Here is a 23,355-nt window from a genome sequence, read left to right on the forward strand (position 1 = left end):
TTCCATTAAGGATTTAATGCGAAGTGCTTCCGAGTTGTAGTCAAGAACTGACTTGAAATCACAGAAGCGGAGGCTATGCCATCTCAATTCTAAGTCAGGAAGCAGAGAGTCACGGACGTTGCCAAATCTATCTTCGAGTGAGACCCGCATCCTTCTGGGGTCTTCTTCATTCATACACTCGTACTGGAGCGAATCATCCATATGACGAGTCATTAGGATGATGGCTTTCGCCTTATTTGCCTCTAAGGCTGCTCTATTTACTTCCAAAGCTTGAGCTTGCTCAACAGTTAGCATGTCTTGGCTAGGCTCGAGAATAGTATCCAAGATTTCATCCTCCTTGAGATGCTGGCGGATATCACGAACCCACATGTGATATTCAGAGCCAGTTGGTCCTAATGGAGTAAAGTCCAATTTGTTCAGGTTACTCATCCTGAAAGAGAACAAGAAATTAGGGTTAGTTTCGGAGCAAAAAAGGCTACCACAAAAACAAATAAAATTTCTGAGCGTAGTCGTTTCTAAGAAATTCGATTCCAAGAGGGGTTGGATTAGATCGAAACAATGATGTTTGCAGTCGATCGTTTTATCTCAACAAACTCTAAGTTTGGAGAACTCTACAAGCTCCAAGCTTGGAGTGAGCACGAACCCCCACAGTTCGGCTTAATTTGGTCTCCCCTATGAAAAGAAAAGGGGTAGAAGATGGGAGGTTGCAAGTCCCCGAAATAGAAGAGAAATTAAATTTAAAAACTCTAAAAAAAAGGGGAACGTTCAGTAAAAAATACCTTGAAATAGGTCGCCGGAAAATTTGATCCGAAAAAGTGGTCCTAAAAAGTAGCCTGAAAAGTCGTTGACCGAGAGTTGACAGGAGGGCTGACGTGGCAGTGGGTCCTGCTGCTGACGTGGCAATGCTGCTGTGGCAGTGGGTCCCTGTGCTGACGTGGCTGTGGGTCCTCCTACTGACGTGGCAGTGGGCCTGCGTCAGTGGGCCTCTGACTTGGGCTTGGTCTTAGGCTTCTGGGCTTCTGGGCTTCTTTTCCTTTCCCCATTTTTTTTTCTTTCTTTTCTTCTCTTCTTCTTTTCTGCCGGTTCAAGACGCAGATTAGCCTGTTCACAAATTTTTAGGCCGATTTTTGAACTTTTTCTTCCGATTCCTGAAACTTCAGATCAGTGGACTTTTGCTAGCAAAATTTGGTGGAAATTGGAGGTCCGGAAGATTCCGGAAGATGGTGAACCGATGGAATATTTGCTGCGAGTTGTATGGAGCTTCCGGTGGCCGGTTTGGTAGGTTTCCGGCAGGTTCTTGGGGTGCCGCCGCCGGTTCTGGATTCCTGGAATCAAGTTCTTCAATGTGTGAGGTGGAGGCAGAAAAGGCTTCAAGGTTTTGTATTCGGATTCAAGGTTTTTAGCTTCTTGAATCAGGGTTTGGCTATTTGTTTCAGGGTTAGGGCTTCGTGCTAATAATGTGTTGTAGAGAAACTGAAATTGAGAGGAAATCGCTGTGTATTCTCATTGATAATAGGGGCCTCTTTATATAAAGGATTACAATGTATAGAATCTCAATCATACAAGGAAAGTAATCGTACATTAAATAGGAATCTAGTTCCTTCTAATTTAACCCTATTACCACTAGGTCAAGTAACCTAGAGTTTAGGCCAAACACAAATTAGGGTTTACTTGAACAAGGGGGGGTGTTTTCATTTTAGAATCTACAAGATTTTTTTGCATTTTAAAAGTCTATGAGTATTCAATTGAGATTTTAAATAGTCTTTTAAAATCTTGGTGTATTCAATTAAGATTTAAAATTATTCATTCAAATCTGGCGATATTCAAAAGTATACGGATTTTTTAGGATTTTATTAAATGCTGGATTTTGGAGGATTTTATAGTGCTTTTTATACATATCTAAACTCAAAGACAATCCAGCCACTTCCTCAGAGATTTTGATGGATTTTTTCTCACTCAAAAAATTAAGAAGCTCTTCTTTAAAAAAAAATAAAAAATGAAGAAGTAGCCTTCAACATTTTCCCACTATCTTTCTCTACCTCTGCTCCCATATAATAATTTTTTTAGTTTTATCACTATAGTTCTAGAAGCTTTTCCTTCTAGGTAATGAAGGTAACTCTTAATGATATTGTTGATACATCCACACATGTTTCTTTTTTCTTTTTTTGTAAATTAGATATGAAATAAATTATGTCATTAGTTTACTACTTTATTTTTTGTGTAATATTTTGGTTGATGTAATATTATAAAAAATGGAAAAATCGATGCCTAAGGTTGAGGTAATGAATACTTGAAAATCAAGCATTCTATATAAATGTGAAAGACTTTAAAGGAGATATGAGTTAATAGTTAAGATTGCAAAGGCCAAACTAAGAAAAACCTACTTTATACTACCTCTAACGTTAATTCTTCTTTTCTGGTTTCTAATTAGATCGACTCGAAAATCACAAATTTATTGATGTGTTTTCTTCAATATTTAGAATTGACTAAATCATTTTAGTTGTCATAGTTAGTTGCCTATGATATTTTAAAGGATTTTATACCTTGTTCAAGTATAAAACTTTTTTGTTTCAAGTAGTGATTTTTTTTTTTGAGGGGCATGAATATTCGCACAACTTTACAAAGTCACCCTCATGATCATCCATACAACATAGCCAAAGCTCCCAAAAGCACATAAACGTTGCTTTTGCCTTTTCGGCCTAACAGGAAGACAAATCCCTAACAAAAGAAAATCCATTCTAGAACTACCTGCACATTTAAGAAAAAGACGATTAGCCTATACGACCTAAACTTTGACTAAACTGAAGCTACAAAGACATCATAAGGACTTGTAAAATCTAACAAATACTAGTAAATCAATCAATTAGAATCAATCAGAGTCCATATGGAATTTAAACAATCTGTGGATTAAATAAATCTATAAATTTTAAAAACTCTATAAAAACTCAAACAGAATCTTTTAAAATTTGAATTGAATACACCCCCCTTAATTGGGTTTTAGGAAAGACCTTATTAGAGTCTTTATAGGTAAGTGAGAAAAAAAATAAGTGGGTGTGTAAGGGGGAAAGAAGTCACTAGATTTAGGGTAAATTATATATATATATATATATATATATATATATATATATAGGCCTTCTCTGCTAAGGATATCCTTAACTTAGCTTACGGTACGGATTTCCATATTTTGACTAACTTTCGATCACATATTCACATCTTAACCGTTCAGTTTTTAGGTATATATGAGTAGATCACTTATGAAAATTTTCAGCCAAATTTATGATCGTTAAGGCATTCAAAACTGCAATTTACACGAACGGTTCATGTTTGACAAATTTAGTTCATTCGTGTAAATTGCAGTTTTGGATGCCTTAACGATCATCATTTTGGCTGAAAATTTGCAGAGATGATCTATACATTAGGACCTAAACACTGAATGGTTAAGATGTGAATATGTGATCGAATAGTGGTCAAAATATGAAAATTCATACCGTAAGCTAAGTTAAGGATAGAAGGATATATATATATATATATATATATATATATATATATATAGGGTGGTGCTATTCACACACCCATTTTCTCTATTCACACACTCCTCTATTTTTCTATTACTTTAATTCAATTCATTTTTACAAATTACCCTAATTACCCTCCCTTGCAATTCTGATTATTTTTTTTTTCTTCTTTTTTTCTTTTTTCTATTTGACAAGTCAATCATGAATCAATTATCACCTAAATTGCAAAGTTTGTCCTCATACGAGTAGGAGGGGTAAGACGCAGTCTGGGGTTCCAATATTGCACCTAACTTATTAAAGTTTCTCGTCTCTTATAAATTGGCAATAAACCATTTTCAGATGCATTCTGCAAATTTGGAAAATTTCTAGGTACAAAAAAAAAAAAATGGAGTTGGTTCAAAATTAATTGAACAAAACTTACCTGAGGGGATAGACAAATGTAGAAACACGCATAATCAATGGTATAAAACCTTTAATATAATGTATTTTAGATAACTGTATTGAAAGAACACTCACCCATAAATAAAAGTTGGACAATAGGTTGAAAAAAACACTACACTTTGGAACATTATTTTCAGTATGTAACAAGTAGATCCTATGCAATAATATCTCAAATGTTGCAAAATAGCATCCAAAGAAAATACGATAGCAGTTCAGTCAAAAGATTGTTGTTACGTAATGGCACTACAAATCTGCAACAAAACATAAACAGAAAGAGCACAATGTTAGTCAATGCAGAGTTTTATAATGGATATCAGTAGTCACAGAAACTTTCTTGATTGCTTCCTCATCACTCAAAACTTAACTTCTTCGTGCAAAATCTAAAGATCATGGTCAAAATTCTGATGTAAGCAAAAAATGTGAATCATCAACCCTACATAAGATTTTAAGAACATTAGCTAATGACCTAAAAAAACAGTTTACTTCATTAAAATCGTCAATGTTCAGGAAGCAACAAAGGTGCTCCTCATTTCAGTTAATATTTTAGCTGCCCTGCAAAAATAAATAAGACAAAACACTCAATTTTCTTGATTACTTCCTTATCACTCAAAACATAACTTGTTCATGCTAAATCTAAAGAGAAATTAGGAAATTTGACACTAATTTGTCACACCCCAAACCCAAGGTATGACTTAAGGGGTTCTCAAACAAGAGAAATTTACAATAAGACCAAATTTAACACAATTTAAAGTGGAACCTTAAGGCAGAAACAGTTCAGTTTTGGAGATTTACTAAAAATTCATTTGTGCAGCAATGAACTAGAAATTTTTCAAAATCAAAGTAAACACATTAAGGTAGACCATGCTAAAATTTCAAGGAGTATGGAGTTTGGGAAGTAAGGTAAAACTTGAACATAAACTGACTAGCAAAATAAGGGTTTTGAAGTCTTCGTCTACGGGAAAATAAGGGGGGTGTATTGTATATGGAATTACTGGCACTTTTAAAGAAATCCATGGAATTTAAAAGTCTGGGTGTATTCAATAGAGACTTTTAACAGTCCATAAAAGTCTGGGTGTATTCAATTAGGATTTTAAAAAATCTTTATGAATTCCACCAAAGTCTAGGGGTATTCAATTAGGACTTTTAAAAATGAATAGAAGTTTAGGGGTATTCAAAATATCATTCATACATACGGAATTAGAAAATCATGGAAAATCATGGACTTTGTAGTGTTAAGTATAAATACCAAATTCCAATATTTTTCCAGCCACCAGAGCAAAGATTTTGAGCGTGGAAAAGTCTGTCAAAGTTCTTCTCTCTGCGCGTTCAAGGTTGGTCCTCCATCATCTCTCTTTCATGATTTCTTTTTTCTTTTCTCTATTATTTTGTGATATCAACCTCTAATACCTAACATGTTCATTGTTGTTGTTGATTTTGATTTTTTTTTTTTTTTCAATTGTGATGCTTGGAACCCTAATATTATCATCAACTCCTAAAACAAAGCCAAATAATGTATATGCCTAATGCTTTTACGGTTCGATCATAGTCCTGCATACTATTGCGGTTATTGCTATTGTCGTCGCTTGTTTGCTGCGTATGTTTCTTCTTCTTTGTTTTTCTCGCTAGGTTTTCTGTTTCTTTTGTATTTGTTGCTGTCCTATATGGCATGGTTCTCTTTTTTTTTGCTACTGCTTTGCCCTTGTGGCTCTTAAGTTCGGGTAGATTAGCCAAACGGTGGGTGGTTTTTTTTTTTTTTCCTTCATGCCAGAACTTCTTTTCTATACCTAATAGTGTGTGTGATTTTACCCTGCATTGAGATGGGACTTATGTTGACAATCTCATGTCAACTTTCTTAAAATGATAGTAATGTCAGAGGTGCGATTTGGTTCAAGCTTTGGGTGAATCTATACAGAGTTATTAATTTTCATTCAAATTTTGCTTTAACCCTTCAATTTGAAGCCAATGTTGGCCACCACTAAAGTCGGCAATGGCTGATAAAATTATGTCAGGTTATTTATTTTCTTTTTCTAAAATTTTAGTGTTCTTTTTTATGCTTTGAGAATATTATGTGTATGTTGAGCAGAGCTTTAATGTTAGAAATTTTACTTTGGGATTACAGAGTAGTAGGTTGAGTAAATAGGATCACTGAATCTTCAAAGAGTTAATTCAGCTAAGTTTGTAGTCAGCTGAGAGATAGGAATATTGTTCTGGAGTTTTGATTCATGTTGGTTGGGCAAATTGCCATGATGACAGTTGTCTGGTACCTTGATTCAGTTTTGTCATCTTTATGGACCTCAATTTCTTTAGGATTCAGATTCTTTTTATTTTCTCCTTCAAATTCCCATGGAAACAGATCGTGATCAAGTTTTGGGGTTATGAGAGTCTGATTTGTGCAATTTATGAGTACTGTTTATAATCATATTGTATGGCATGCTATAAAAAACAAACAAGTGTGGATCAAAATGTAATTGAATGAATTATGAAACAAAGAAAAATTAATCAAAGAGAAGTTGGCTAGGTAATAATCAATATGAACAATGTATCAAAATTTGCTATTTTTGTCTCTGCACCCAATTGTCTGAGTTGGTTCCTTTTGTATGCTTAATGCATGTTTAAAGAAAAGAAGAAAAAAAAAAAAAACCTTGCATACGTTTTGAAGTAATGCTTCTTACCAGAATGATTCCTTATCCCTAGTAGCCAAAATCATTGCTCTTAATATGAATAGATTCAAGCTGATGAAGGATACCAGCAACTCTTCTTTACTTTATTATTTTGTTGTGTCAGAAAGCAATTTAGGAGAGTATGAAAACAGGATATTGGTGCATGTTTATATTGATATACACACCTGATAGTTGTGCGTCTTGATAACAGAAGGGTTGTCATTTGGGGTCTAATATCTTTCTTGTTTCTTTGTGGAGCCATGTACCTTGGACTTCTAATTTTTTTTTTTCCAGTCTATACTTCCCTTATGTTTATATTGTTCTGAATTATAATGTTTTGATTGATAAAAGTTGCATGTATGATTACTTTTACGCAATCGTATAGATGGGAGATTCACAAGGGAATGGTAAAAGAAAAGATTACAAAACTTGGAATGCTGAAGAGAGCAATGTTTTGCTTCAACTTATGGTTGAAGGCGCCAAACTTGGATTGCGTGATATTAATGGTGTGATAAGCAAACAAACAGTAGAGGCGAAGCTACTTCCTAAACTGAAGGAAAAACTTGGTTGTGAAATAAGTTTTAGTCATTACCAAAGTAGAGTGAAATGGTTTAAGAAACAATACACCAATTACTCTCAACTTATGCGTCATAGTTCTGGATTTGGGTGGGATCCAATCACAAAGAGATTCACTGCTGATGATGAAGTATGGGCAGATTATTTGAAGGTGAGCTTATTGCTTTTTCATTTTATTCTAATTTAGATTTATAGTTATTTCAAATGGTTATCATCATATTGACACGTGTATTTTTTTTTTCCCTACTAGTCACATCCAACGCATGGGCACTTTCGGTCAGAAACTTTTCCAGACTATGAGGACTTGAAAATTGCAGTTGGAAATGGAACTGCAACTGGAATGGGCTCAATCAGTTTAGGTGATGATACAGATGCCTCTACATTTGGAGCGGAAGAAAACGGACCTTGGGGAATTGATGGATTAGTTTTTGATCGAAATACTAACATGTTCGTGCAAAGTGAAAATGAGTCATCACACCAAGAAAACTCGCCATCTCTTTCACAACAACCCTCCCAAGGTACCAATGTAGATGCTCCACCACATAGCAGGACTCAAGGAAAACGGAGTAGGACTGACTATGAAAATAATAGCGGCTCAAAGGGGGCAACTAGTCAGGCTGAGGTTTTAGAAAACTTATCAAGTGGCATTGGTAAAATTGTCACAAGTTTTGATAAAATTTGTGGCTTAATGGAGAAGAGAGAATCAAGAGAGAGTGATCTTTTGGATGCTATGAACGAAACCCCAGGATTAACTGATGAGGCTTGCTTTATGGCTCTTGATTTGCTTAATACTAAAGCAAAGCAAGATTTCTTCTTGAAGATGACTCCTGAACAACGACATAATTGGATCACCTATAAACAAATGCAATAGGTGTGGGTCAATCTCCACTAGCGACACCTAATAAGCAATAGGCTATGTTCTATTATTAATTTTAAGTTATGGAGTTTGATTTTATTTTGTTTGAATTGCAGCTTGTTTTGAATGATTTTAAACTGGTATGTTATGAATTACAATTTGATTTTTTGTTTGAATATTTATGATTTTTGATTTGCTTTTGAATGAATGTTAATATGAATAGTGATATATATTTTTTATAAATATGTTTAGGTGCTTTCTCTATTAGCAATGTCTGAAATGGACATGTATGGAGCTGATGAAGAGGAAGAGCAGTTTTACGAGGCTGTTAAGATATTATTAATGGCAATACAAGCAGTGATTTATGTGTTATACGAACTTGTGTTCAGCATACGTGGTGAACATATTAGACGTCCGCTGACTCGTCGACCAGTGAAATCAAGTGGATACATATATATGCACAACATATTGGACAGAGACCCTCAAATCTTTAGAGATGTGTATAGAATGTATCCTGACGTGTTTCGAAAATTATGTAGCATCCTAAAAGCGAAAACACCTTTACGGGATACAAGACACATTTGTGTTGAAGAAATGCTTGCAACCTTTTTACTAGTTGTCGGCCAAAATAATCGATACAGTGAAGCTCGGCTGATATTTGAGCGATCTCATTTTGCTGTTAGCAGAAGTTTCAACAAAGTCTTGAAGGCCTTGAATACAATAGCACCACAGTTTATGGCTAAACCTGAATCCATACCACCTAACATAAGAGAAAGTACAAGGTTCTATCCTTACTTTAAGGTAAGCAATGCAACTTTTATGGATGGTTAATTATTTATTTCATTGTACAGTAATGAAGATATTATTTCATTTTTTCTTTTCAGCTATTGATATCTTTTTTCATTATTTTAGGATTGTGTCGGAGCTATAGATGGCACGCATATTCCTGCAACGGTAGTTGGACGTGAGGTAAGCAGATATCGAAATCGCCATGGGAAGATATCACAAAATGTATTAGCAGCTTGTAACTTTGATTTACAGTTCATATATGTGATTAGTGGATGGGAGGGTTCCGCTCATGATTCAAAAGTGTTGAATGATGCGATTTCTAGACGAAATGGACTCAAAGTGCCACCAGGTATAGTTTTACGTGCATAAAAAAAATTCAGAGTACTTATTACAATTTATGTCATATAACATATATATAACATACTAATTGCACATGTTTTTTATTATTAGGTAAATATTACTTAGGGGACTGCGGATTCCCAAATCGACGTCGGTTCCTAGCTCCATTTCGAGGTACTCGATATCACCTCAAAGATTTTGGTGGTGAAGGAAATCATCCTGTCAATGCAATTGAGTTATTCAATCTTCGCCATGCTTCCTTGAGGAACGTAATTGAGAGAATATTTGGAATATTTAAGTCGCGTTTCACAATCTTCAAATCAGCACCACCATTTTTATATAAGACACAAGCAGAACTAGTTTTGGCTTGTGCAGGACTGCACAATTTTCTTCGACAGGAATGTCGTTCAGATGAATTTCCTCTTGAACCAGAAGAAGATCCGATAGACAATCACGAAGATAATTTTGAATGGGATGATTTTCAAACCCAAGATCAGCAAAGAGAGAATGCTAATGAATGGAGAATGAGTATTGCTACTCATATGTGGACAGATGCCCAACCAAATGCCAACAATGAAAACAATGACAATCAAGAAAGTGAAAATGAGGGAGAAGAATAAATCATATCATTATTTCAAAGACGTCTGCTTATTTGGCATGAAACTTCATCAATGTGTTTTTTTTTTCCTTCTCTTTTTTGGATATCTTTTGGTTTGGTTGATTATATTTGGAGGCTTTTCCTTTATTTTCTTATATGTTTGTTTCATGACATTATTTGAGCTTCTCTGATTCCTACGCTAATGGTCATTAGTTAACATAGCTATGGCATCGTATTTTATTCTCTGACTAATAAACTAGCTTGGTTTTTCTTTTTTATAAGTATTGTGAAATCTACATAAGTCATTCATATAAAGTCTGTAGATTTTTACAAATCAGTAAAAATCTGTGCTAAAAATCAGTAAAAGTCAATGGTTTTTAAAAAATCAATAAAAGTCTATGAACTTTTTATAGAATCCATGGACTTTTGAAAAAGTCTATCATTTAAAAAAACTCCACACAAATCCAAATACAATACACCCCCCTAAGAGTTTAGAATTTGGCGATGATTGACTTGCAAAATAAATAAATAAAGAAAAAGAAAAATAATCAGAATTGCAAGGGAGGGTAATTAGGATAATTTGTAAAAATAGATTGAATTAAAATAATAGAAAAATAGAGGAGGTGTGCGAATAGAGAAAATGGGGGTGTGAATAGCACCACCCTATATATATATATATATATATATATATATATATATATATATATATATATATATCCCGAATTAAAGCAAAAGATATGAAGTGGAAGAAGCAGAAGGCAATCTAAAAGGCATGGCTTCTGTTGCGTCTTGGCATCCTCTGTTCCTTCGACCTCGCACAAGCCATTTCACCGCAACCTCGAACAACCCAGGTGAAGCTCTCAGCTCAGCTCCAAAGTCCACACCCAGTTCCTACCTAATCTCCATCTTTTATGTTACCATTGACAGGTTAAACTTAATTAATCAGCTACCTTCTTCTTGCTTGGTTCACTTTCTTTAGGCACCGCCATATGTAGAAAGAGCTATCTCCAATGTTGCAACAACAAAAAACAAGAACCACAACTAGAACAAGAAGAAAAACCAGTGTATGTAACTTACAGAGCATTTATGGAAGCAATAGCATGCTTTTGCTCGGTTCATATTCATGTACTTGTTTTTGCTTAAATTCCAGTTTTGGGATGCAATGCCAAGCCAAGAGAAGACAAGTTTTGCTTGGGACGACTTTTGCTGCATTTTCTTTTCCGGAAATTTATTCAAAAAACATTGCATTGGCCGAGAATGGTAATATAAAATTAACAATTTGTCTCCCTATTCATATTGATTGCATTTTGAATCTTCATACTTTGGAGTGGAGTTGAACTTAATAGTTTATGTGGCAGAGGGTTTTCGTGTTTTCACCGATGATGTCAACAAGTTCCAGATATCAATTCCCCTAGGTGAATATATACTCCCTGTGAATTGGCATATACTAATTCAAACTAGATTAGTTGAATTTAATAAGGCACTGATGAATGCTTTGGTCTTTGATTATGGAGACTGGCAAGTAGGCGCGGGAGAACCAAGTGGGTTCAAGTCAGTTACTGCTTTCTACCCGGAAGAGGGTTTTAGCTCAAGTGGGTATTCTTTCTCTCTATAATCTCAAGGTTGTTACTTTTGGTTCAAGTAGTACTTTATATTTGGTTGGATTCCTCTTTATTTGACAATGTCATTGCATACATTATGATTGCTTCATGCTTTAGTTAGTGTCGTAATCACGGGGCTTGGTCCGGATTTTACAAAGATTGAATCCTTTGGCAAGGTTGACGAATTTGCTGAGACTCTGGTAAGCTCTTATTTCTATATGTATGTTATGTTTCTATCTTCGATGGGAATTGAGAAGGGGCTTCGCTTGCTAATGTACTCCTCTATTTCACAGGTCAGCGGACTAGATAGGAGCTGGCAAAGGCCAGCAGGAGTTTCAGCGAAACTCATAGATTGCAAATCATCTAAAGGGCTTTACTACATTGAGTATTCACTGCAAAATCCTGGTGAAAGTATGAAGCACCTCTATTCAGCTCTTGGGATGGCAAGCAACGGCTGGTACAACAGATTATATACCGTCACCGGCCAGGTATGGTAGCCGATGTTCTGTACAGCTACCCTCTTACATTAAATGCCTCGCACGCACACAAGTGTGTACGAGAGAGAAATACAGTCGTACTCTATGGTTATTTCTCTCTTATAAATGTTAGCGGTTAGACATTGAATGGTGACAGTGGAATATTTTCTGCAGTTTGCAGAGGAAGAATCGGATAAGTACAGTTCCAAAATTGAGAAGGTTAGCTTAACTTGAGATTTTCTGTATGATTCTTGACAGAGATGATTCTCATAATAATATAGTACAGTACATGCATGTACTGACTTCTGATTTATTTAAAGAAAAGTTCAATTAATATTTATTTGGGTTTTGCAGGCTGTAAAATCCTTCAAGTTCATATGATAGACAACCTCCAGGGCGGCAGAGTTTGAATTGTGAACTGTGGTTTACCAATTTTGATTGGGTCAGTTGTACACAATTTTTCTTCCTAATCTAATGTAATACATTTGAATCAAACAGCTGCCAAGAGAAGATTATGCAGATTGTGTAAGTAACCACGGATTTGTGTAAATAACATTGCAGCAGTACATTTTAAAATATGGAAGTTTCAGAATATAGAATATGTGCTTTTGGAAGAGTCGGTGCAATTCAACACTTCAACTGTTGAATGCTAAAAGTATGTATTTTTGTTTTGAACAATTCAGTAGGGAGTTTAAGTGTACTTCTAATCTATTTTGATCCAGTTTGGGATGACCGACCATTCATATACAAGAACTGAGATGTGCCCGAAATTTTATAATTTCAGATTGGAAGGAACCGAACTGAAAATCACACAAAAACTGCACCTAACCACCTAGTCCGGTTTGATTTTCAGCATTCAGAACCATAATCGAAGTGATAAACCTAAGAAACCACGTAAAAATCAAATCAAGGCATGACATAACGAGGACAGGCTGAGATGGGAAAAATTGGGTCCGAGTAACTGGCCCAAAGAACGGACACAAACTAAATCAAATGTTTCTAATAATATTAAACCACAAATGAACTACGCATCCTTCAAAGCAGAAGTTTGCTAGACTAGTCTTGCTGTATCAGTACACAAATCGCTTGTTCCAAATGAATAGAATATGCCTGAAGCTTCTCTCCTTTTGAAGCCAGGCACTCGAAACTATCTAGATTACACATCTCAGTTTTGAATGAAAATCCTAGCGCACTACTATGCACAAACCCAATGAACTTATGGACCCACCAAGGGACCAATACAACACCAGAGACTATACACCTAAATGCTGGGACAGAACTATAAAAGAATCATATGTTGATCTTACATGTTTTTTTACCAAGTATTATTACTATATGGCTGCTAGAAACCTGATTCCAGCACCCACCAATCCACAACCTGCTACTTGTCTTAAGTAACAAAGTAATAATGGTTTTGATACGCTGAGGAAGCATCCTCAAAAGGACAGCAGCCTTCCTTCTCTGCTATCTGGAGTGACTCCGACATCTGAGTTCTCTGGTGTGCATGAATATGAATGACCTGCAGAAAATAAATGTAAGTATAAGACCTAGGCAATATTCAAACAAGTGAAATCAGAGATGCCACGCCTTGCATTCATAAATAAAATTTAAACTGAAAACAAATGCAGATCAACACAAAATATGAACCATCAGAAAAATCACATTATACTGAGGCATCAATAATGCAATCCAGCATACAAAAAAATTGCTTCTACAGGAGACCTACTTATATTCACTAAGCACCAGATGAGGGGGTACTGCTACTGGATAAGGAAAATTATAGCAATTGATATAGCATTGGAGTTTACAAACAAAGTAAAACCATCTAAGTAATCATCCCACTAATTAATCTAGAGGCTGATCACCTAGACTAACAGAAAGTACTATAATTTTTTAGCAAAATAATCTCAGACTTTTGTTGCCACAACTTCAGATAGAACCATTTGTGACCTTTATATGGTTATTGATACAAGAAACCACATGACCTCAGCCGGCCATCAAATGTGACCCAAAAAAAGTACAGAGAATATAACTAATTCAGCTATCCCTCTAGAATGAGTTTTCAGTGCCATCGCTTAATCTTGTACATCTAAAAGCAGATGACCAAATAGTTTACCTCTAGAATGCAAAATAAGAAATTGCAAGGCTAGATCTGTTGTCTGCCACCTAAGTAGCAGTTCTGCTGCTCTTAGTCCTGCTGCAGTCAAAGGGTGCCTGCAAGAAAATTAAACAAAACATAACATAACAATCTCATACAATCATACCGAACTCTAATCGCAGATACATTTTTCTTTCTCTCTTTTTTTTTTTTTTTTTAATCTCCAGAATAAGTTAAAGACTGATAAAACCTCAACCAGCCCCTTATTATTTCAGAATCACTACCCGCATATAGAGAAGGAGCATAATCTAGGAAAAGTGGTTGTACTGCCAAACTCGCTGTCATACCTGATTAAAAGCTATAAAGCTGTCTTCACGTTTCAATCAGAAGACCTGGACAGGAAGACAGCTTATCATTCGGTAAATTTCAGTTGATTCTCATATATTTTTCTATTACATAAATTCAGAATCTAGAAATCTAAGACTTTCTGTATATGAGAGTGTTGAAGGAACAAAAAAAAAAAAAGCCTAATTCATTGATATATTGAGTCACTCTATCCTTGCTAAGTGAAGAAATCAGCCTATTAATGCTTACTGTAGACAGGATGAGCATTGTAGATATAAATAAATAAAATAAAAAGGGTGACAATTAAGACTACACATCATAATCTGCCATACTCTTAGGTAGTGAGTGGTCCAGCCTCAGAGATTCGGATTTCACATAAGCTATGTACTAGACCAGGAGAATGTTCAGTGGATAAAGTTCCACTAAAATTCTAAAAAAAATAGAGACAATTTCGGACGAAAGTTTACCTGTGGAATATGGTGCTTGAATTGTAGGGACTGGTGTAGTTGTTACTGCATTAACACTGGGTCCAAATGGGATTATCTGCTGAGCAGGCATTGCATATCTGTGTACTGTTGGATAACCCTGACCACCTGGAATGGTTTGACCCAGTTGTGCATAGGAATACAGAGTATTAACCGTCCCTGGAACTCCATATATCTGAAGATACTGCTGACCCGCGTAAGAATTGTGAGCACCCTACCAGAAATATGACAATGCAAAAGTTAGGGATCATAAATTTGAAAACAAATAAAATATAACATCCTAACTCATACAATAAAAACATGTCATCAAATGTATGACAGATAAATACAACACAAACGTCAGCCTGGTAATGCAAACGTAGTTACCTGTGAATAAACGTATTCCGGCCCGTAAGTTGCATACCTGCAGGGAGAAAACAACTATCACTACTTATAGTTTAATAAATATCATACATAAAGAACTCAGATTAGTTGATGTTTTCATGGAAAGTGAAAATACAGTTATATGAGATTGTATGGAAAATATACACCAGTATTTTTAACAATGCAAGATCCAAGATTTCAAACTAAAGATGAAATGATTACACATATTGAGCAACCTCCTGTAGGAGATCAATCAATAAAATGGTGAGACTATTAAACCATTTATTGGTCCTAATTAAACATGTCTCAAGTCTGCTTATTCAATAACATTGATTTGGGATAAAACCACTTTTTCATTGCCTCCAATTACAAATCACACCATAATTGGTCACATCATTCGAGTTTGAACCAAGAAGCCTGTAATTCTAAGGGAATGACGAATAATGAGAGACTACATGACAGTGACTGCTGTGATAGGCACATGCCACACAAGAAAGCACGGAAGAAATATAGTTGCAGAGAAGATGTGTCCAAATCAGTTGAGATAGTTTCTCACCATTCATTCCATCGTCCACCAAATCAATATTGAATTCTGACAACATATATACAGAATAATTGGACAGTCAACTAATAGTACAAAACAAGACATTAATTTTTTTGGCCATCTCCTATCTAAATTTTGATTAAAACAGCTGAGGCTCTAAGATCGTATAAGCACATGTAATGCAGTAACTACAGCTTTGTTAGGAATGAAACCACCTTTTCCGAAGTCCAAAGACTAAGCTCATTAGCCCAAGAGAACTTCTGGAGATTAACCTCTACTGCTATTAAGAATTTTGTGACCAATGCCATTAAGGGTCTCTTGTAATTAACTTACTTAATGAGTCTTGTGTTTGGACTTGCTTCTAAAACTGGTAAAAGATCATCCAGAATGTCAAAAGCATTTTAGCTGGTGTTTGACAAGAAAAGAAGTTAGAAGTGCTTCTTCAGTTATAGAAGCGTTTTTTGGTGCTTTTACATGAAGCACTTGGCATCTTTCTACTTAAAACAAGCACTTCAAGTGCTTTTACAAGAAACAATATGGTTCTAACAAATTGGTTCCATAGAAGCACTTCACAACAAAAGCACTCCTAGATAAACAATCCCAAACAAAGCCTAATAATTTAACCATTCATTGGTGCTTTAAATATTTGTTTGAGGATGTATTTGAATCCTGAAATCAGATGCATAAAATTAAGTGTTAGTGAAGGCTTGGTGCCTTGGTATCTCCTCTACCTTTTCCTCTCTCTTCCTTTTACATTCTCTCCATCTTTTTCTTTCTCTAGAGGTAGAGCAGCCATAAACCACATTTATTCTCTAGATCAATTCTATCCCTTAAAATATTTCTCATTTAAGTACAATCTTAGGCAACACTCTCATTTTGGGCCATCAACATCTGAGAAATGACATGCTTAGATGACAGAAACATATACCTAAATTATTTACTAATAAAAAAGTTGAAAAGAAATAAAAAACATAAAACAACGTAAGTCTGCACCAGTCACATAATCCTCTAAGTTTTGTAATGTGATATATCAAATGGTAACAAATTATAAAACATGTGAGAGAGCAATAACATTTAAGTATCAATGAATGCGAAAGAAACAGGAAATAAGATCCAGTTTCTAATTGTTCTATACCTATATCATTTCTACGATACAAAACCCAAAATTTGTTCTTAAAATTTTGAAAAAAACAACCTATCCAATAAAATTGAAAACGATATACTCTCATAATTATTAGATTGACTACTGATACATAAAACTCAGCCACCTGAGTGGACTTGGCATTGCATTGCCCAGAACATCTAATGAAGAATATTCTCTGAGAGTGCAACTTACCCATAAGGAGGAAACATCATCCCTTGTGGATAGTTGTACGGAAGAGGCTGTTGGTAGCCATATGCTCCGACATAAGCCCCACGAGGAGCTTGCATGCTTCCAATGTATGGAGAAGCCGGTGCTGTACGTACTGTAAGTAACAAATGCAAAGAGAAGTATTTAAACTTTGGTACTTAGAGAGAAACTTGACTAATATGGACAAATGTGCATTCAACAAAGAGTAAAACTGAAGACGATTGACATCAAATCGTCAACAGAGTTCAATTTTCTCCAACTCCATGACTCATTCTTCTCATTAAAACAGATTCAAGGTGGCACACAGGTAAGAAATTGATAGCAGAATCATCAACCACACAATGAAGTACATGTAAGACACCATACCATAACTCATATGCGGCCGAGGGCGACGGAGTGAAGCCAGATTACAATTAGCGCGGCGGCCATCAATAACTGGAGTTGGATCAGCACATGCCCTGGCAGCAGCCTCCGGCTCCTGGAAAGTGACCTAAATCCTCCACATAAACACAAAACAGTTCATTAAAAAGCCAAACGAAACAGAAACCTCCATTGATTCATCATATACCACCACTAATTACCACCAGTGAACTATCATATCAACCTCAGTGAATGATTTCGAAAACAAGAAAAGAAACGGTGCACTCACAAAACCATAGCCCTTGGATCGGCCGGTGTTCTTATCAGTAATAACAACGGCCTCAAGAATCTGGCCGAATTGCTCGAAATAGCGTCCCATGGTCTCGCTCTGGGTTTCCCAGGCGAGTCCGCCGACGAAGAGCTTGGTGTAAGTGGTGTCGCCGAAGGGGGAGTTGATGAAGTGGAATCCGGAAGCGCCGGAGCTGGAGCTGGAAACGGAGTTCCGGCCCGGAAGCGGCTGGTACGCCATGAATCGGAGGAGGAGGTCGGTGGTGAAGTTGACAGTGAAGGCAGGGCTTAATAATGGACCAGGGAGGGTTTTCGTGTACCTCGTTGTAATAAGTGAGAGAGTGTCTTTTCTTTTTTTCTTTTTTCTTTTATATTTTGCTGAATTTGTTGAAAATTTTAGGAAAGAGAGAGAAAAAGAAAAAAAATGTGCGACTTTTTAGGTTGGAGGAGAATGGAGAGTTCTCAAACGAAGCTGACAGCTTGAGAGGGTGGGACCCAGGTGCCTCCCTTCCACCTCTACTCCTGCTCGGCGGCTCTCTCGTCTTAAACCCTAGTTGGATTTCTACGCGGGACCAACGCGGATTGGTTGGATTTCTACCTCTAGAGGAAAATACGACAACGTGGGCAATTTTGAATGTAGACGGGCGCCGTCCATTTATTTTTTGTTGTCAGATTCACTTGTTCCTCACAATTCATTAAAAACTGTCTGTTAGATGAGCATACCTCATATATCAAAACTAGTAAATGAAATTATTTTCTTAACAAAAAGGTGACAAAAAGAGTCATTAATAAATAACTCAATCTAGAATTGGGCACGAGTCAGGTCATGTGTGAAATTTTAAGGACTCGAATCCTGACAGAAATTTTCAGGGCGGGCATGTTTGCGACTGAATCAAGCCTGACTTTTTTTTTTGGGCTGGGTTTTCAAGCCAAAGAGGCTCAAAAAAAAAAAAAAAAAAAAAAAAACTGTCGTCAAATTCTAGCCGTGATTTGTGGAGACCACAGATGTAGAATCAATCGTGGTTGCATTGCTGAGATGGTTGAAATTCAGCCCCAATTCCAAGATCGCGTCCAAAATAAGAATCATCAAAGGAATTGGCATAATTTAGAAAAAAATATAAATCTTCCAAATGGACTTCTAAAGCCTTAGAGAAACAACATGAGAAGTATTCGGATGCGTTCAGGAATGAAAACCAGAAGATTGATGAGAAAAATAATACCCTAAACATACCGTATAAACACCGAACTTCTCCAATGGCTAGATTAGTCGATCTTGCTAAGATGGTAGAAGTAGTGGAATAGTAGAAATTGCCTCATTCTTAGAAGAAACAGGTGCAGACAAAATAGAAAATAACTTCCATGATAAAGATGATAAAGTAGTCATGTTAAACCAACTCAATAGAATAAGAATCCGAAAGTCAAAGCTTATTGGAAAGAATACTTGGAATTCAATTATCATTCTAAATTTGTACTCTTGAAATCTCTCTAGAGGATAAGACCGCCATTTAGTATATTAAGAGAAAAAGTAAGATGGTTGAAATTCAGCCCCAATTTCAATATACAATTGGTGTCAAAACTTGGACTGCCACCAAAACATTTCCCAAAGATGATTAATTGCAAATGAAGAACCCAAAATGTAGAAGAAGAATTGGTGGAGACGAAGACGAAGTCTGGGATTGAGATATTGGAATCGAAGATAAAGATCTAGAAGTGTGCCAGCAATCTACGCATTGAGACGTAGTTAGCCGGGTTCAACTCTAGCGCTCCAATCAGAGCTTCCTCTTCCTCGACGACAATGACTATACTCACGATGTCCTGATTAGATCATTACTCGTCCTCAACTGGGATGATCAGAAAATCTTCGACGCCTTTGAGGAAGGTGTTTGAAACGATGGCATAGGAGAGGAAAAGAAAGGGAAAGAATAAAAAGAAAATATATTTGACACAGTTCAGGCCAAACGGTCTTATATTTTTTAAAATTCAAAATTGAGACCGTATTGGGAGGCAATCGCGTTAAGGACTCGAGTTTTAGAACACTGACTTGGTGGTGGTGCGTAGTTGAGATTCATGGTAATTTCTAGTGTTGTGGAGGATCATTCACAATTTTAATCAGCTCGGACCACGTGCTACGGGAGTAGCAATGATGATGATATAAACAAGAGTTATCCTGACACTCATAGTTACTCGTCGTAATGTTGTGACGCTTAGGCCGACGCAAAAAGACACCACTGAATTTCAATATAATAAAGTCAAATTACGAGACTCATCTCACCACTCAAGTTGTTTTTATTAATATTAGAAGTAGGGCCGGGCGTTTTGACCCAAAAACCCGCTCGGACCGATCCAGACCACTTGGTTCGGGCCGGACTATGAGAAAAAAAAAAAAATTTGAGGCCCGGACCGTTTATGAATAAAACTGGCCGGTCCCGAGCCTGGTATCTCTAATGCGTAAAAGCCCGGATTACAGCCCGTATAAGCCATAGTGCCATTACTGCCATATGTCCCTCTGTGATAGGTCATTTATTTGAGTATACAGTAAAATTGACCACAGGTAATCACCGACCCCTACTTATCTACATGACTCGTTTAGCAATTAGCAGTTTAGCACGACCTCATCTCTCTACCTCTCTTTTCTTCGAACCTTAAAACCCCCAATTTCATATTTTCAATCCCAGCCTATTTCTAAAATCAAGCTTCGATCAGTTCGTGTATCGCCTTCATAAGCCTTTTACGTCCGATATGTTGTTCAGAAACCACAATCCAGTTCTTGTTCGAAATGGCCACTTCTGAGAATGAGATGGTACTGGTGAATCCATCCACTGAGGGCGGTGCGGCGATTGATGGAGGTGAGGCGGCTTCAAGCCAAGCGGAGACACCGAAGAGAAAGAGGGAGGATTCGAGTCAAACTCACAACAGCAGTTGCCAGTCTAATGTTTGGGAGAATTTTGAGAAGTTTGACGGTTCACTTACGAGTTCGAAACAGGATGGGAAGGAGGATCTAGTCGGACATTGCAGCAAAGTGAGATGTAAGTATTGTGATACTGTGTTCAAAGCTAATTCATCTTTTAATGGTACTTCAACTCTTAGACGTCATATAGAGAATGTGTGCAAAAAATATCATGGTAGATTAGATTTGGAGGAAGGATAGAGGGTATTGACTAGTGATGGGAGTACCAATTCTGTAGTAATGAGACAATGGAGTCCAGAAGCTTGTACAGAGGCAGCTGTTGTGATGATAGTTATGGACGAATTACCTTTTAGTCAAGTAGAAAAGGAGGGATTTAAGTACTTTTGTTCGGTTTCCATTCTTCGGTGGGAAATCCCTAGCAGAAGGGTCATTGTGAAGAAATTATTAGCGATGTATGATGCCAAAAAAGAGGAGCTTAGGGGTGAGTTGTGCAAACATAGAGTGTGTCTGACCACCGATACCTGGACATCGTTACAGAATGTCAATTACATGGTGATGACATCGCATTTTATAGATGAAAGTTGGTATTTGCACAAAAGGATACTGAATTTTTGCTGCATTCCTAATCATTCGGGTCTCACCACTAGGAAGATTTTAGAAAAGTGTCACGCTCCTGATTTTACACACATGAAAATCGATATATAATCTCATAATTACATATGCGTGAACGTTCAGCCATCAATACAAAATACCTATAAACTTTTTCCCTTTTTAACCCAAGTACATATTGATGCCCTGAACCCACTATGTCAATATTGACCTGCTCCATAGAGTCATATATTACATAAGCTTACTAATTAAATTGTCAACAACAAGATAAAACTTAAATGCTCCTCAGAGTTTACTACAATGGAAGTCCTTATCAAAAGTAAGGTCACAGAAATAACTTCCTACCGTAAAGCTGCAAAGGCGCTACCTCAGTTTCAACCACGATTATCCTAACCTGCAGGATTAACCCCTACACCGTTTGAATAGTGTACCGGGTTGTCACACAACAAACCTGGTAAGCTTTTGCAAGCCCGTATGAGTAACTCAAAACAATTAACACAACTCACACCAGAAATAGGGAAAACAACTCACGCTTTGATTTCTTAAAACACGAAATAAAGGAGAGTAACTCACACTTTAATTTCCTTTCAAATCAAAACATAGAAAACAACTCACTCCTTGGTTCCTATCAGTAAAACATAGAAAACAACTCACACCTTGAATTCTATCAGTAAAACATAGAAAACAACTCACATCTTGAATTCTATCAGTAAAACATAGAAAACAACTCACACCTTGAATTCTATCAGTTGTGCCATAATCGTACCATAGAAAGCAACTCACACCTTGATTTCTATCAATAAAACATAGAAAGCAACTCACACCTTGATTTCTATCAAATCGTTAATAAGGAAAACAACTTGCACCTTGTCCCCTTAAAAACCATTAATAAGGAAGCAACTCACATCTTGTTCCCTAAAAATACGTAATGTCATGAGTTATCAATAACCAATTCCCGTTACCCCATGAATTACCTATATGGCAGACAGATTAGAGCTCTAACTGAAAACGTAACCACTCGTCCGGCCAAAGACGTGATTACCTGATATTCTGCCCAAGGTCATAGAGCTTCGATCCTCGGGCCACACTGTCCCTTGGAGCAAAACATTAAAGGAGTCGCACTGGACCCAAAATGTTACACAAATCTCAACGCTTTTGAAAACAATCGAAATCAACATTTCCATAATCATTGTTTTCCGAAAAAGCCATAACACAAAACAATAAAAAGCATCAATTCATGCCTATTGTTTTCATACACAAATCTCAACGCTTTTCAAAACAAATCGAAATCAATCATTTCCACAATCATTTGTTTTCTAAAAGCCACAACCCAAAACAATAAAAAGCATCATTCATGCATATTGTTTTCACAAATCCACAAACCACCAAATCATATATATTTCACGAAAATATATATATATGTAGTCATCTGCTCAGGAATACCTACTAATACCAACTATAGTTTGAAGTTAAATCAATAACTCTCAAAACGATAAAGGAAATCCATTCATTAATGAACCTTGAACCTTGTGAGATTACTCACCTCGAAACTCCCGCTGCGTCTTCTATACAGAACCGAACTAACACTCTCGCCAACAACTTGTCCAATTCACCTTTTAGAAGCACCTATTCACCAATGATCTCAAATCAGTAACGATTCACATTTGATTTAAGTTCGAAACCCCTGTTTTGAACTAAAATCCCCAAAGTGGCGCCAGTCAAGGCAAAACCACATCCGAGACCTCCCAAAGTCTCCGGAATACGTCCACGATCGATGTGACCAAACCACAAGTCGATCAGACGCTCGAATCCTCATGGATAGAATAAATCGATCGGTATGAAACTGCAAAAATCATAACAATTCCATATGAACTCCAAAATTTGCATATTATATATCGAAATGCTCGTATCAACGAGTAGAACATATATAATACCAAAAACAGTTCCTTAAGTGGCCGGAACACCGCTGGAACGCCTCCACAGATGGTGGCGCACCGCCGCCGGCCAAAACTCAATATTTCACAAAACTCCCAACATCAAAAAGCTTCATCTAAGCATGCTTGTGAACTTTCATAACTAGCTCGAAGTCAGAAAACAAGCATAAAGGGTCGAAAACTACCTCACAAGCCGTGAACAGTAATCCAATCTGAGTT

The 23,355-nt window shown here is 36.5% G+C and overlaps 4 protein-coding genes across 6 annotated transcripts; 3 read left to right on the top strand and 1 right to left on the bottom strand.

Annotated features, from left to right (window-relative positions):
* The first annotated feature begins 6,920 nt into the window (after positions 1 to 6,920).
* LOC112177817 (uncharacterized protein At2g29880-like) lies at positions 6,921 to 8,440 on the top strand. The gene is made up of 4 exons (XM_024316068.2): positions 6,921 to 7,343; positions 7,443 to 8,063; positions 8,165 to 8,188; positions 8,301 to 8,440. The coding sequence occupies exons 1-2, from the start codon at positions 7,002 to 7,004 to the stop codon at positions 8,061 to 8,063; spliced, it is 963 nt and encodes a 320-aa protein (XP_024171836.1). The 5' UTR covers positions 6,921 to 7,001; the 3' UTR covers positions 8,165 to 8,188; positions 8,301 to 8,440.
* On the top strand, positions 8,319 to 9,796 carry LOC112177818 (protein ALP1-like). Its single transcript, XM_024316069.1, has 4 exons — positions 8,319 to 8,849; positions 8,961 to 9,017; positions 9,090 to 9,186; positions 9,288 to 9,796. The coding sequence occupies exons 1-4, from the start codon at positions 8,319 to 8,321 to the stop codon at positions 9,794 to 9,796; spliced, it is 1,194 nt and encodes a 397-aa protein (XP_024171837.1).
* A 696-nt stretch (positions 9,797 to 10,492) lies between these two features.
* LOC112178655 (psbP domain-containing protein 3, chloroplastic) lies at positions 10,493 to 12,434 on the top strand. 2 transcript variants are annotated; one of them, XM_024316825.2, is made up of 9 exons: positions 10,493 to 10,625; positions 10,754 to 10,838; positions 10,925 to 11,034; positions 11,133 to 11,189; positions 11,289 to 11,366; positions 11,493 to 11,575; positions 11,669 to 11,863; positions 12,026 to 12,070; positions 12,206 to 12,434. In XM_024316825.2, exons 1-9 carry the CDS (start codon positions 10,547 to 10,549, stop codon positions 12,230 to 12,232), a joined length of 759 nt encoding a protein of 252 aa, XP_024172593.1. In that variant the 5' UTR covers positions 10,493 to 10,546; the 3' UTR covers positions 12,233 to 12,434. The 2 variants fall into 2 exon arrangements, with proteins under 2 accessions (XP_024172593.1, XP_040367587.1); XM_040511653.1 differs by having other exon boundaries at positions 11,301 to 11,366.
* A 393-nt stretch (positions 12,435 to 12,827) lies between these two features.
* On the bottom strand, positions 12,828 to 18,046 carry LOC112178654 (RNA-binding protein 24). Of its 2 annotated transcripts, XM_024316822.2 has the most exons (8): positions 17,687 to 18,044; positions 17,404 to 17,527; positions 17,023 to 17,152; positions 15,146 to 15,182; positions 14,762 to 14,993; positions 14,297 to 14,341; positions 13,968 to 14,065; positions 12,828 to 13,370 (listed from the first exon to the last, which is right to left on the bottom strand). In XM_024316822.2, exons 1-6 carry the CDS (start codon positions 17,924 to 17,926, stop codon positions 14,322 to 14,324), a joined length of 783 nt encoding a protein of 260 aa, XP_024172590.1. In that variant the 5' UTR covers positions 17,927 to 18,044; the 3' UTR covers positions 12,828 to 13,370; positions 13,968 to 14,065; positions 14,297 to 14,321. The 2 variants fall into 2 exon arrangements, with proteins under 2 accessions (XP_024172590.1, XP_024172592.1); XM_024316824.2 differs by lacking the exon at positions 14,297 to 14,341 and having other exon boundaries at positions 17,687 to 18,046.
* Positions 18,047 to 23,355: the final 5,309 nt, after the last annotated feature.

Source organism: Rosa chinensis, chromosome 7 (genome assembly GCF_002994745.2).
Source record: "Rosa chinensis cultivar Old Blush chromosome 7, RchiOBHm-V2, whole genome shotgun sequence".
Classification (NCBI taxonomy): Eukaryota; Viridiplantae; Streptophyta; class Magnoliopsida; order Rosales; family Rosaceae; genus Rosa; species Rosa chinensis.

Excerpts from the sequence above, each read along its gene's own strand:
- LOC112177818 (XM_024316069.1), top strand. The coding sequence starts at position 8,319 with ATGTCTGAAATGGACATGTATGGAGCTGATGAAGAGGAAGAGCAGTTT. Across the intron at positions 8,850-8,960 it reads GGTTCTATCCTTACTTTAAG|GATTGTGTCGGAGCTATAGA; the intron begins GTAAGCAATGCA and ends TCATTATTTTAG. Across the intron at positions 9,187-9,287 it reads TGGACTCAAAGTGCCACCAG|GTAAATATTACTTAGGGGAC; the intron begins GTATAGTTTTAC and ends TTTTATTATTAG.
- LOC112178654 (XM_024316822.2), bottom strand. The coding sequence starts at position 17,926 with ATGGCGTACCAGCCGCTTCCGGGCCGGAACTCCGTTTCCAGCTCCAGC. Across the intron at positions 17,153-17,403 it reads TCGGCCGCATATGAGTTATG|TACGTACAGCACCGGCTTCT; the intron begins GTATGGTGTCTT and ends TGTTACTTACAG. Across the intron at positions 14,994-15,145 it reads CGGAATACGTTTATTCACAG|GGTGCTCACAATTCTTACGC; the intron begins GTAACTACGTTT and ends TATTTCTGGTAG.
- LOC112177817 (XM_024316068.2), top strand. The coding sequence starts at position 7,002 with ATGGGAGATTCACAAGGGAATGGTAAAAGAAAAGATTACAAAACTTGG. Across the intron at positions 7,344-7,442 it reads TATGGGCAGATTATTTGAAG|TCACATCCAACGCATGGGCA; the intron begins GTGAGCTTATTG and ends TTTCCCTACTAG.
- LOC112178655 (XM_024316825.2), top strand. The coding sequence starts at position 10,547 with ATGGCTTCTGTTGCGTCTTGGCATCCTCTGTTCCTTCGACCTCGCACA. Across the intron at positions 11,035-11,132 it reads CATTGCATTGGCCGAGAATG|AGGGTTTTCGTGTTTTCACC; the intron begins GTAATATAAAAT and ends TTTATGTGGCAG. Across the intron at positions 11,367-11,492 it reads GGAAGAGGGTTTTAGCTCAA|TTAGTGTCGTAATCACGGGG; the intron begins GTGGGTATTCTT and ends TTCATGCTTTAG.